The sequence below is a fragment of the Phaethon aethereus genome (genome assembly GCF_964289735.1).
Source record: "Phaethon aethereus genome assembly, chromosome: 2".
Classification (NCBI taxonomy): domain Eukaryota; kingdom Metazoa; phylum Chordata; class Aves; order Phaethontiformes; family Phaethontidae; genus Phaethon; species Phaethon aethereus.
The window spans coordinates 118,652,586-118,666,628 of NC_138582.1; the positions used below are offsets into that span (position 1 = coordinate 118,652,586).

Sequence of the window (14,043 nt, forward strand, 5' to 3'; positions counted from 1 at the left end):
ACGGTGGCCTTACCTTGCTGCCATCTTTCTGTTTGCTGCAGATGCCATAACTGCAAAGCTGAGAAAGAGAGGCTGGAGAAATGCTGCCTTACCCCAAACGCAACTAATAAGCGCAACAATTGTACAGCATTTGAGACTGCTGGTGCTCATTATATTCTCATCTGAATTTTTTTTGGTTCCAGGTCTGTGTGTCCCACATTTACACCTCAGTGGGCTGAGAGATCCCATTGCCATCTGTCTTTATTTTCCTACCCCCCTGTTTGGACACCACAGCGTGGAGACTACTGGGAACGTACAACACACGCTGCCAATTTCATTACCTTTCTCCTCTACAAACATCCATATTACTCATTGCCCGGCTCTTTGCATGGGATGAAGTACTGGCATTTTAACAACGCTTTGGCCAAGAGCTGTGTCTCCGGTGTGCTTAACACACTGCTCTCTTTTGAAGGTAAAATACAGGATAAGGCCAGAAAGGCTCTATTACTGTAGTTTAAAGCTGTCAAGCCCGAAGTTTAAAGTCAAGCCTATCGGATGATCCACATCCTCTGTAACCTCTATGGGTACACCAGGGCCAGGGCAGCTACACACAGTGACTGGACGCTGAAAAAATCTCTCTCCACTGTACCTCCCGCTTGATGGAAACAGCGTGTTGCTACAGAAGATGCAGCATCTTTCCTTGCTGGAGTCACAGGGATCACTACAGCCTGATAGCCTCTTTTGATGCTGCAAACGTTTCGGAAGAAAACAGAGAGCAGAGAGAATTTGAGCAGACAAAATTGTCTCTTCCAGGTAATGGATGCTGGGATAAAAAGACAGCAGGGTTTCAAGTAATAAATACTGTTTTGGAACTTACAAATGGGTGAGGCAAGGCCAAAATGGTTTAAATTCGTGGAAAATGTCTTTTTACTTCAGGCAAGAATAGAAAGTAGTGTTAGAGACAGGGGAAGTGATGGGAATAACCTGCAGAATGAGCAATAAAACAATGGAAAAAGAGACGTTTTTAGCGAAGTCAGTGAAGCAGCAGAATTGAAATATGTACACAACAGGCCTGGGTCAAGCCTGGGGGAAGACTTTTGAGGATTTATGCATCCTTCCCATAACAGGAGGGGGGTGCTAAGGGCAGATTTGGCAGTTTTGGGCAGGGGCGCAGAGGGAACACGAGCACCAGAGGGAGATGCCAAGGGTGAAGGTTTCATGGGAGGTTGTTTCTGCCCGCACGTGCCAGGGAAGGACCTAAAAGGTGGCACCTGTGATCCCACTTCTGCCCCAGCTGAAGGCTCCCAGGCACTGCAATGGCAGGCAAAACCCTTCCCGGCCTTTAGCCATCCCCCTCTGGAGCACAACAGCCAACATGCAAAGTTCTGATCCAAGCTCTTGCTGTTAAGCAAAGTTTTAGGATACCAAAACCGTGATATTTTAACAGCGAAGTCTGACAGCGTGCCTAAGAGCTCCAAGTTCATTATACAACCTGCAGGTGAGACTTTTCAAAAGCTTCAAAAGACGACTTAGCTGAGCGTCCGTCATTTGTTAAAACAAGTGTTTTGAAAGCCTCCGTATAAGTCAGAATTATTTGTTCCGCTTAAAAGAAACCTGAAGATTCATCATGGTGAAACTAACACTAACAAGAGCACTTGGACCACCTGCAAAAGCAAAACTGCAGTATGGACGTGCCCTGCATTGGCCTGTTTGCAAGGTATTTTCTGCCTTCCCACTACCGGGAGGAAGGAAGCATCCAACTAGTGACCTCTTGGCATCCTGCAAGCACTGCTAATGGGTAATGCCAGAACTATTAGTTTTGACAGCTTCAGTTCATTCTCCTGCTGAGCTGATGACGTGAGCAAAGCCAGAGAGACAAAACACCTCGTCAGGAGAGCACAGCAAAGGCTGCAGGCAGTGTGCCGTAGAAGCAGGGTGAAAATAGACCTCGACAGGGAACTACGTTGTCATTCCTCAGAAAAGGTAAACCAGTCACGCTCTTCCTCCTGACAGGAGATGACACACTGGGTAAGATGGATATACATGCTTTTAAACTCTTGGTTTTCCCCTCCTGTTGTTGTTATACTTCATTTCATCTGTTAAGTTAGAAATACCCTACTTGAGACATGCCATTGGTCACTTTATCACTGGTGAAAGAAAGAAAGAAAGAAAGAAAGAAAGAAAGAAAGAAAGAAAGAAAGAAAGAAAGAAAGAAAGAAAGAAAGAAAGAAAGAAAGAAAGAAAGAAAGAAAGAAAGAAAGAAAGAAAGAAAGAAAGAAAGAAAGAGAGAAAGAAAGAGAGAAAGAAAGAAAGAGAAAGAAAGAAAGAGAGAAAGAAAGAAAGAGAGAAAGAAAGAAAGAGAGAAAGAAAGAAAGAGAGAGAGAAAGAAAGAGAGAAAGAGAGAAAGAAAGAAAGAAAGAAAGAAAAAGAGAGAGAGAGAAAGAAAGAGAGAAAGAGAGAAAGAAAGAAAGAAAGAAAGAAAGAAAGAAAAAGAGAAAGAGAGAAAGAAAGAGAGAAAGAGAGAAAAAGAGAAAGAGAAAGAGAGAAAGAGAGAAAGGAAGAGGGAGAAAGAGAGAAAGAAAGAGAGAAAGAGAGAAAGAAAGAAAGAGAGAAAGAGAGAAAGAGAAAGAGAGAGAGAGAGAAAGAAAGAGAGAAAGAAAGCGAGAAAGAGAGAGAAAGAAAGAGAGAAAGATAGAAAGAAAGCGAGAGAGATAGAAAGAGAAAGAGAGAGAGAAAGAGAGAAAGAGAGTGAGAGGGAGAAAGAGAGAAAGAGAGAGAGAGAGAGAAAGAGAGAGAGAAAGAAAGAAGAGAAAGAAGAGAAAGAGAGAAAGAGAGAGAGAGAAAGAGAGAAAGAGAGGAAGAGAGGAAGAAAGAGAGAAAGAGAGAAAGAGAGAAAGAGAAAGAGAGAAAGAGAGAAAGAAAGAGAGAAAGAAAGAGAGAGAAAGAGAGAAAGAGAGAGAGAAAGAAAGAAGAGAAAGAAGAGAAAGAAGAGAAAGAGAGAGAGAAAGAGAGAAAGAAAGAAAGAGAGAGAGAGAAAGAGAGAAAGAGAACGAGAAAGAGAGAAAGAAGAGAAAGAGAGAAAGAAAGAAAGAGAGAAAGAAAGAAAGAGAGAAAGAAAGAAAGAGAGAGAGAGAAAGAGAGAGAGAAAGAGAGAAAGAGAGAAAGAGAGAAAGAGAAAGAGAGAGAGAGAAAGAGAGAGAAAGAGAAAGAAAGAGAGAAAGAAAGAGAGAAAGAGAGAAAGAGAGAAAGAGAGAAAGAAAGAAAGAAAGAGAGAAAGAAAGAGAGAAAGAGAGAAAGAGAGAGAGAAAGAGAGAAAGAGAGAAATAGAAAGAAAAGACAGACCAGTTCTGATTGAGCACTGGTAGGTGGCTATGACAAATACAGGTAAGGCAGCAACCAGTGTTTTCAGCAGCAAAATAAGAATGAAGCACAGACCAATAGCAAAGAAAAATGCCATCATGGGTAAGCACAAGGCAATGAGATATAAATGTCCAAGCAGCCAGCAGTACTCTAAAGAAGCCAAATTTATAATACTATAAATGTTAATTAGGTTTAAACCTTACCCATTGCAGACATCATTCCCAATTGTAGCATAGATGACTATGGCTGGATTGTCCAACAGCTGGTTTCTGGCCAAGCTGAAAGATAAATACGCAGCTATATTAATGGGGAAATACGTTCTCAGTGTCTGCATCACACACCATGCTTGTATGAGATCACATCTGGAAGCAGCTCAGTTAGGGTAGGCCAATGCTCAGACTATGCTTCTACACTTGGGAGAGTGGTTTTTTGGTTGGGTTTTTTATTTCCCCCTATAGTTTTATATTTTAGTAAAGTTTCTTAAATACGTTTTTTTTCACTTCTCCCTTTTGCACCATGTGTCTTTTTCACTGTTTTTCCTACTGGCTTTCTATCTTCTTTGTATTATTCAGAAGCCAAATCAAGTAGTTTTATTTTGTGGCAAAGACATAAATCAAGATGGGAAGTTTTTAATCAGAGATGGGAGAAGATGACTGTCTAACAACTAAGTTTATGTGTAGGATTGAGCTCAAGATCAAATCAGGATGTGGTTTGAGATTCAGTGCTAGAGGGCGAGGATTCATTACTATTTTTTCTAGAGGAGGGAACAATAAATCTCCTAGGATGTGAACTATATCAGCATTAAGCAAACTAAATCAAACCCAACCACCCCACAGCTCACCCAAATTCATCTGAAAAGGAGAGTTGCTGCCTGTCACTATCTATTAGCTACTCAATCATATTGATATGGAGATAACACAGTGGACTTGCCCACGTCTATCTATATTGCTACAAATCAGGAGTAATGCAGTTAGGGGGGCACAGATTTAGAGAAAGGTTTAGTCTCTTCCCTAAAACCACTGGAAATGCTCTGTTGGCTTAACTGGGCCAAGATCAAGGCCCTGTAGATGGTGACACCCACACTTTAAAACAGTTTTTCTTCTGCTGATGAATGTTTATAGCAGAGAAGGAACAGCCAGCACTTCAGAGCACAGTGGCCAAGGGAAGCTGTGCTTTTTAGGATACTTGTGGATAATACATTCCTTACAGTATTTTATTTTTTTCAAAGAAGTAAGACTCCAGCAACACTTCTGTACCACCAGTCAGCATTCGAATCCCATTAAACACTCACCTTTTTATTAAATAGAGGAGGTTTCCTGAAGACCCACCTGATCACATGCAGTGGGAATAAGAGAAATAATACAACATCATTATAGTGACAAACAAAATGAAGTGCAAAACCCAACTTCATTGCATATTTCCAAGAATGTAGGAGCATTAAAAATAAAAATGAAACAAGTCATCTTTGTAACTTTTTTGGGTGCTGGCATTAGGAAGTAAAGCTATATCCAGGGACCTGCTGCCTCTTACCTGAGACCCACACTTCAGACTGTGGAAAATCAAATACTTTTAAGTGCTGGGTTGTTTGGATCTGGTTTTAAATCCAGATCTGGCAGCTTCTTCCCATCTGTTGAACATAGTATTCTCTTGTAAACCAGCCAACCTGACTTGTCAACAGTTGATCTACTTTTAACTTACCCTATAAATTGCAAAGGGAACTGTTCTCACTCTTCTGAGAGAGTAAGCGTCTCACAGCTATACCACGTTGGGACTGATTCAGGTCCTAAACATAGCCACCAAGTGCCATTTTTGACATCCCAGAGTATCCAAGACACCTGCAGCAGGGCTGGCAGCTACAACACAGGATGCCTGAGAGATTGTGCACTTCTGGAGAGGCAGCTGGAGGTAGGAATGATACTGTAAAGCATCTTAAATAGCACTAGACACTAACATTTGGGTGTCTGCATTGCTCTCCCCACGAGTGGCAGACTTATGAAAAATAGTATTAGGCCAGCTGCACCCCTCCCAAGAAGCCCTGCATTTCGATGGCAATTCACCCAAATGGCTGTATGCAAATCTTTCCTCCTTCAGGAGAAGAACTAGCTACACCTAAGCATCTGTGGGCATCTATAATCTTTCATTTATGTCTTGAATGATTAAAGAATTGCCAATTAGGAAAACTTTTATGCATAAAACTTACTAGCAAGTCTTTAAAGGCTATGCATATGCATCCCAACTATTCACAGCGTGCAAATCAAACTCCATCACCTGCAGCGCAAGAGTGATAGCAAATGAGCAGCCAAAAAAGGTTTTACACTTTGTTCAAGATTAGACTAGGACTGTGATTACAAGAAGCTCACCTCACAGCAACGTACAGAAACACAAACTTCAGAGGAGCAGGCCCTACAGGTTGTGCTTGCTTTTATTTTGCAGTATTTTCACTCTCTCTCCGCATTTCTCACTCCTCTCCTCTTGCATTACACTCCCTCTGTTCTTCACTCAGCATTTCCCTGGTCTGTCTCTCTTCTCCTCTTTTCTGCATTGTGCTTCTGAAGCTTGCTTTGAGGAACAAATCCTGTCCTCCCCGCAGCTCTTGGAGGGGAAACTTGTGGACAGAACATCATTAAATCCCTGTTGGATTGGTGTAGGGGAAAGATCTAAGAGATAAACCCCTAAGGTAGCAATAATACATTTTGCATTTTAACAGTGGTGCCTTTGTTATTATCACTCACAGTGATGCCGACTGCACATATCAAGGAATCCTTTATGTTTTAAATAATCCAGTTCTTCCAAGCTAAAAATGAATATATCTGTCTGCTGCTTGTCCCCCGAGGGTTTCTAGTCCATTCAAAATCCAGCCCTTATGTCAAGAAGCTCTTTTCAGCAGAATAAGAGACCCACAAATCCTTAGAAAATATGGCTTGGAACATAACTACCATCAGTTGATTTTTTTTCTGTTTAATAGCCTTTCTTTCAGCAAGAGTTCAACACCCCTCTGTTAAGACATTCTGCCACATGGCTCCCTCAACTGGGTCTGTAGTTCCAGCACAAATAAGCCATTGGCATCTCTAGAGATTAAAGATGCATTTACAAAAAAGTAGGAAGCTGTTCTTGGATATGTATTACCCCCATGAGCGCAGGTAGTTATAAGCAGCTCAGTGGAAAGCATTAACACAGTTACAAATCAAGTTAAAGAATCAAGAAAATTAAGAGGTTTTTTAGAGAACTCTTTTCATAAGTAAATTGAGTCTTCAAGGAAGTTTTTGTAATACAGGAAGAAATCTGTGATGAAAACACTCAAGAGAGAAAAAGAGATGAGGCAGAACAGTTACCCTTACACTGCTGAATGTCCTGGCAGCTATTCCTGGATCTCTCCTAACCCCCTCTCTATTGCTTTCCAAACATTTTCAGACCAGTGGGGTTTTTAGTTTTGGTTGAGGAGTCAGGGTTGGCTTTGGTTACGCTTGTGAGTAACCTCAAATTTCATAAACCTTGGCATACTTGAGCTGCATTTCTTGATTTTCTTGCTCTAGACCTTGTGTGGCTGACAAGAAGCAGCACTAACATGCACAGAAAGAACTTGGGTCCAGATAGTACCAAAAGTGCTGTGTGTTTGTTTAATGATTTTTTTTTAATATTTTAGCAACAGTTTTTACTATCAGGATGCTTTTATCAAAACAAGGGTTCTTCAACAAGTGCTGGAGAACATTTGTAAGAGCTTTCTAACTCCAGATCTGACCATTCATGCCTGACCCACACACCTGAGGATCCCACTCACCCAGTCAAAAAACAGAAGTAGCACATGGCCTACAAACCTGTGTGAAGCTGCTGGAAGGCAAGACACCAAAACCATATTGAAAAGAATGAACCAAGAAAAATTATCTGTAGAAAACCTCTCATCACATATATGTGGGGCTGTGAAGCATCATCTTCAGAAGAAGGTTAAGTTGCCCCAGGTGGGGCAAGGTCAGGTTGGTGGCCAGCTTTTCGCTTTACTGACACTAAGAGCGGCCATTTAAATCCTCCCGTTCGGGGAAACTATTATGACAAATGAGGCAATAAAAGCGAACCTTTACAATGCTGTGTCAGTGCGATGATTAAGAGAAGATACTGAGGGAAGATATCCTGGGATTTTTCTATCACTTGTAATTTTTCCCCTTTTTAAATTCCCTTCTCCATTTTCTTCAGAGTCTTTTGCCCTGACACAGGCTCACCTCCTTTTATATCCTGCAGTTGTCTGTAGTGTAAGTATAAAGGAGATACATGAAGTGGAGAAAAAAAGGAACGATGCACACAGTGAGAAAATTTTTTTTTTTAATTCTGTGGGGGAATTGGGAAAAAAGGAAGAGCAGAAAGTACAGCCCCTATTAACATAAAGAGAGTAGAACAGGGTAATAGGGTATCAGGCACTGAGATGAACTGGATATAGATGAGAAGAACTATTGACACCATCTAGTTTGGCCTTTTTTTCATTCTCTCACCAGAAAGCACATCTGGGGACCTGCAATCATGGGAGCCACCGACTCTAGTGCCTTGTGACTGTCAGATGAGAAAGTCAGAGGAATCCAACCCATGACACCAAACACATTGTAAAACCCTTGTGCAGAAGACCTGAAGCCTCAGAAACACCACATGTACCACAGGTAGGAGGAAGGCATATGAGAGGCATCACCAGTGGCATAAGTGCTGGCACCAGAAGGCAATTTTTTAGGCAAAAATGCCCACCTGAGCCTGGAAGTGATCCTTGCATCACACTACCTGTCTGGGCAACCTCTTTTGCCTGGTAAGATCTATGGCTGTTGGAGCTGAGGGGCTGGGACAGACCCTTTCTGAGCCTAAATCTGGCAGGAAATCCCAAGCATTTAACAAGTTTCTAAGTAGCACTGGGGGCAGCAGCGCTCCTTACTCGCGGCCGACGTAACTCATCTGTCATAGAGGAAAAGCATCCCATAAACCCAAATGATCTACCCAAGGAGAACAAATTTTCCTAAGCTTTGCAGCCAGTTTTCTGAAGCATGAAAATTAATTAAATACAATACAAACACAAAGCAATAATCACAGAATAATCAAGTATCTTTTAAACCTGCTGTTGGAGACATCACCTAATCCAACACACAAAAGCTAACATCATAAACCTTAATTTCTAAGGGAGATTACTGTCATCCCTTCATACAAGCCCTTTGACAAATTTAATCAAACTCTGTCTTGAAAGAACTCAGAGTTTCTTTTTTACCCTCACTCCTCCATTTTGAGGGCTATTCTAGGTTTTCAGTCTTTGACAGCAACCTTTTTTAAAAATTCACACTCCAAACAAAGGTAGGATTAATGAAAACCCACATTCTTGTACCAGAACTCTCCTTCAGTTTAAACCATTCTTCCCACTCTTCCCTAGTGTTTATGTGTTGAAAGGATTCAAAACTGTAATCCCTTTTAATTTTTGCTTTGCTCAGTTGCCAAGGTGTCTTAACATCCTTTCAGAAGTCTCCATTGCCCTAATCTTCCCCAAAGCTCTTTGTATCTATTCACAGCAAAGCCAGTCCTCCCTAGGCAACAGGGACCAAATTCTGAGGTCTTATCAGTGGCTTCTGTGAGGAAGGACTGTCTCTCTGTCTTTAGAGAAAATTCTGTGCATGATGCACCCTGCAACCTCCTTAGTCTCTTCCCAGCTCTATTCTGCACTCCCAGCTTCTCCTTGAAATTGCCCTTTGCACCCCAATACCTCTCTCCCTCCACCACCTCTGGCTGATGACCCACCAGCTTACAGGCAAGAGTCTTGTCATTAGCTCTGACATGCATGTCTTGTACAGTTGTATATATTTTCTGCAACTGCTATCACTGCTGTTCCCAAGGTCTTCTAAATTATACCTGTGTAAGGATGTGGCCCACTTCAGGGTGGTTAATACTTTGCAGTTTTGCATCATTCACAGATGCCGACCAGCATGCACCTTGGTCTTTCCTCTAAGGTCACCACTCCAATTGCTAAGCAGCATTAGCTTGAGGAGAGATGCATGAGGGATACAGCTCCTCTCCTCAAACCCATTGCTCTTCCCTGCTTAGCTGATTCTCTAACCACCTCTCATTTCTTGTATTAATCTTCCTCTTTTTCACCGTACACAAACATTTCCTGTGAGATACCATGCAAGACACTTTTCTTAATTCTAGGTAGATTAGGTCTGCTGTATATACCCTTGGCAACACAGAATGTTTTTTCATAGAAAGAAGATGTTAAGCCAGCCTCACAAAATTAATTAAAACTTAACAGGATTAAGTTTTGTCCCAATTTTGGTTTACCTGTGTATCCTTGATTACTTCTTTAAAATCTGTTCTAAGAGCACATTAAGATGCCTGCACCATTGACCTCCCCACTTTTGCACGAGGACTTCTGTTTGCTGGTCTCCAGCTCCAAAGGATGTCACAGGACATCATGGACACCCTTGCTATGAGACTGGTGACTGTTTTGTGCCTGCTCTGCCTACTGGTGTGGCAGCCCTGTGAGCTCCCCCGTGCTACTGTGGGATGCAGCATAGGGCCCTCCCGGCATCCCTCATGGGAGTGCAGAGCAAGCAGGGACCAGCATCCGGAGGAGATGGAGGGGACACCTTTTAGTTCCACCACTACTAGCAGCATCCCTCTAAATCCCCCCCTTTTGGCCATGGCCAAAACCCTCCCCCATAGAGTTACAGTGGGGAACACTGTTTTTTAACACAGTGGAAATTCTTAGTGATCGAGCCACACGTCTCCCTACTCAGAGCTAGAAGAAAAGACATTGAGTTAAATAACTGTTGTTCTATTTTTCCATAAGAAACCCATGGAATTAGGAAGGGGTTTCTCTTTGTTTCTGAAAGATGTTCATTAATGCAGCATCAAATATCAGACTAGTAAGATTTAAAAAAAAAAAGTGAAAAAACTTCACATACCATTTTGGGAAATGTTCTGTAAGTCTCTGTGATTACAGCGATTTCTCCTGCGTAAACGTAGATACAGGGAGTCTGTCCAGCCTCTGAAATAAATTGAGAAAATGCAAGCTGCTAAACTCCTATGATAGTGATGAAAACACAGCTGATATTAAAAATAAAGTATGTTCTCATCTCTGAACAACTCTGTGCCCCAGTTATATATATACTTCTATTTCACCATCTCTCTTTTTTGTGGTCATAAATCTTTTTCATCTTGAACAGGGTGGCCTAAAATGGAAGCCAAGATATCCTCTCAGAAACTGTAAATTGATGGAGAGTTTCTTTGTAATTGTTTCACCCAGGATGCTTTTATCCTGGTCTTTCAGATAAGGTGTTTAAAAACCTTTTTGTTATACATCATTTATCAAAACAATCCTGTTGATTGCACACTAATTGACTTTTCAGTTGGTTGTTATGGAACAATAAATAAAAGAGAAGAAATATTGGCAGGGCATTCATTTCCCAATGCCATAAATCTTGGATGGATTGATCTGAAAACAGGTTATGCTTGATTGTGATTAGTTCTCTCCCCTACTTTGCACTGCTGAGAAAAATGAAAATGCAAATGAAAACAGCCCAAAGGGAAGCTGATGAGAAGATGACACTGCCAGCCATGGGTACATGGTCATCTCTGTTGGTGCTGCTGATTTTGTGTTTGAACTTAGACACAAAAGGAATCAGAATTTAAATACCATGGCTTAAGAACAGCAAACTTAGACAAATGCAGAGAAACAGAAGACAACAATAAGTTTGGAAACCAGCAATGAAAAGTAACTACCTACATAGAAACACGTGATAACATCAGTCACCATGCAATGGGCTATGCAAGAAAGGCCTGAGCTCTTTAGTTTTAAGCATAGCAGGTGGGCGGACGCAGAGAAGTAAACAGACCTTCTCTGTCAGAAGCTATTAGTTAAACAGCAGTGTCCCTCGTCACCTCTCAGGGAGTGGGAAAGAGGGGCACGGACTGCATCAGTTTGTGTCTCTATTTTTGCAGGCTCAGAGTAAATGGGAGCCTCCCACTGCACATTGCCTACCAGTCTCCACCACACTTAGTCATTGTGGTGTGAGATTTTGGGCTACTTCTCTCAAAAGTGCCTTGAAGTCCCAAGTAGTGGAAGAGATTAAAAAAGAGATTAAAAACTGAACACTGAACCAAGATCTATCACTGGCAACTTCAGGGTCAACACTAAGCTCTGTTTACTTGTGAGGTCCAAATCCTTTGTAGCCCTGTTAAATACCATGTATTGAGTAGATGGACATTGTAATAGATCTTTAAAAGTCAGTTTTGCTGCTGAGTCTGAAAGAGGAGGCTGCATAGATCATCTCTGTTGACTTGTCAAGTAGTATACCACCTTGTAAGTATACCACCTTAGAGCATACACTCTACTTGGTAGCATGAAAAAAGAAGCAGGAGAAATATTCTCTCTATAAAGTTAATATTAAACAACAGTAGTGTTCTTGCATTTAATCTCATCATTCTGAGACAGACACTGAGGCTGTGAGCCTGTTTTTTGCATAGGGAGAGAAAAGGAAGCAATAAATACAAGTGTATAGTGCAACAGATATTTTTCCTGGAAAAGAATATATTCTGCCAACTTTCTAATGCTGTTGGTTGAGAGCCTCTTTAGGCTTGACTCATGCTTGGTTTGGAATTTCACTGTATTCATGACCTATCATCTTAGACACATAAAATAAAAATTATCTGAAACTCAGGCCAGACCAGGCACTGTTGATGATTGTATCCTTCAGTTCTGTCAGGAGTCAAGGGCCTCTTAATGCTGGCCGGAAAGATGATTAACAAAATTAGGAATTTTTTTTTTTACTTCACAGTTAAAACTGCAGGTATTTCAAGAGGTTTTTTTTGAGTTTGGACTTTATTTTCCTTCCCTTCTGGCAGAGACTTCTTTTTTTCCATCTGTCCCTGCATCCTTCCCCATCCTCATGAGCCAATGTAATGTAACACAGCAAATTAGGTCACAGGTACTTCCAAATTCTTCTTTTACTACTTCCCTCTAAATGTGAAAAAAAAGGGAGAAGAAAGATTGCTCCAAAAAAGGGAACACCATGAAGTAACCCTGGGGTTACCATTTATTCCACTGTTTCAGCAGGAAAAAGGAAACAGAAGGAAGAGGGAAAGAGAAAATAAATAAGAATAGGAAAATGCTGATTATTGTTAGTTTCAGCAATGCTCCCTTTCTCCCTGCCCCAGAATTTTGAAAAAAAGAGAGTTTGGCTTTTATTTCTTCATTTTTTTCTCCTTCAAAATTACAATTTGACCAGCTCTAAAACCTACCCCGAATTTCAGGAAGACTGGGCTAGAGTATTGTGCATTGTCCATATATTGAAAACATATTTTAAAATCCCTAGATCCAGTGTCGATCTTGATTTTAGAAAGGGCAGAAGCAGAGCTGACTAGCATTTTAATCTTTCCTTTCAAGCATTGTGGGTTTTTTTCTTGCTGCGCTTTGAAGGACCTTGACACTTGCCAAGGTCCACTTGGCAAGTGTCACTTGGTCACCTTGCCTGTTGTCTTACCCGATGGTGGAGTTCAGAAATCCAGTGATCTCTGAGAACTGGGGCCAGTCAAGCTCATCGGTGAAAGCCATTGGGAGATTAGCAAACGATTTCTGAAAGAGAAATTTTTAAATCAGCATGGTTTCACCCTCACAGACAAAAAAACATTCCAGCAAACTTGAGCACTTCTTAGCTGGAGCATTAGCCGGACAGCAGCAACTGTAACTATAGCTGTAGTGGTAATTATTTACACATGTGCTTAAAAAGTTGACTCCTGTAGGCTGGGCAGATAAAGAGACGGAGGAAGGAAAAGCAGAAGAGATATCTGAATCACATCTTCTGTCATCCTTTCTGGAAGAGCCCAAAATTCCTCCTGAGGTGGACATGTACTGCAGACCACCAACTTGCGGCAACTGCTTGCTGCAGCATCCGTCCTGTCCAAAGGTGGGTCCCCTTGGGCACAGGGAGAGATGACAGCGTGATGTTCCCAGCACATACGTCAGAGGGATAACAACAAATTCACTCTAAGCTCCCTTGCCGTCTCAAGCAGGACGAACTGTGAGCATCCGACTCGCTAAAAACCTCCATCTGGTTCTCACTGCAAATTTTGGGGACGGCACTGAAGCAACAGAGTCAGAAAGGCCCCTGAGCATGGCAGGGACCAGGGAGAAAAACACCTGGTCTGCCATAATATTCCCACGCAAAAAGATGCAGCCATTACTCTTCTCTGCTTTTGCTGGTATTAGTCCCTAACTCTTTTTTTAAGCGACTGCCTCTGCGAAAACCTCTATGCAGATGCAAGCCATGCTGCACATTCAAAACACAGTGCCCTGTTCATTTCTGCTTTTATTTGTGAATGTGTCAAAAATTGTGAAAGGCGAGAAAAATGGCCTTGAGAAATCAAGCCACCTCAGAAGGACGAGAACATGGAGTAAATTTTCAGCTTCTAGTCTGGGGTACACTCACAAAGACAAATGCATAAATCCAGTGTGCTCCTACTGAAAAACTGTTGATGAAAAAGGTAATAACCAAAAGAAGGTCAAAACATAAAATCGGAGAACTTTCAGGCTGGTTTAATCAGTGTAATTTATTAGCTTCATTTTCTTTTAAAGCAATTGTGGGGTTTCCTTAAACCCTTGCTGCTATAAACAGCAAGCAGGTGGGTAATTTTTTCTCCAGGAGGGTCACAGATAACTGAGGAGCCACAGAAGAGCTAAATCTTGTGGTCCTC

The 14,043-nt window shown here is 41.6% G+C and overlaps 1 protein-coding gene across 1 annotated transcript in view; it reads right to left on the reverse strand.

Annotated features, from left to right (window-relative positions):
* The window catches only part of AOAH (acyloxyacyl hydrolase), a gene marked incomplete at its 3' end in the record, with an annotated part of 84,379 nt that overhangs the window by 19,052 nt on the left and 51,284 nt on the right, over window positions 1–14,043 (reverse strand). Inside the window, exons 13-16 of the mRNA XM_081996847.1 lie at window positions 12,834–12,925; window positions 10,257–10,339; window positions 4,631–4,667; window positions 3,543–3,617 (exon numbers count right to left, since the gene is read on the reverse strand). Coding sequence (XP_081852973.1) covers window positions 3,543–3,617; window positions 4,631–4,667; window positions 10,257–10,339; window positions 12,834–12,925 — 287 coding nt within the window. The remainder of the gene's footprint in view (window positions 1–3,542; window positions 3,618–4,630; window positions 4,668–10,256; window positions 10,340–12,833; window positions 12,926–14,043) is intronic.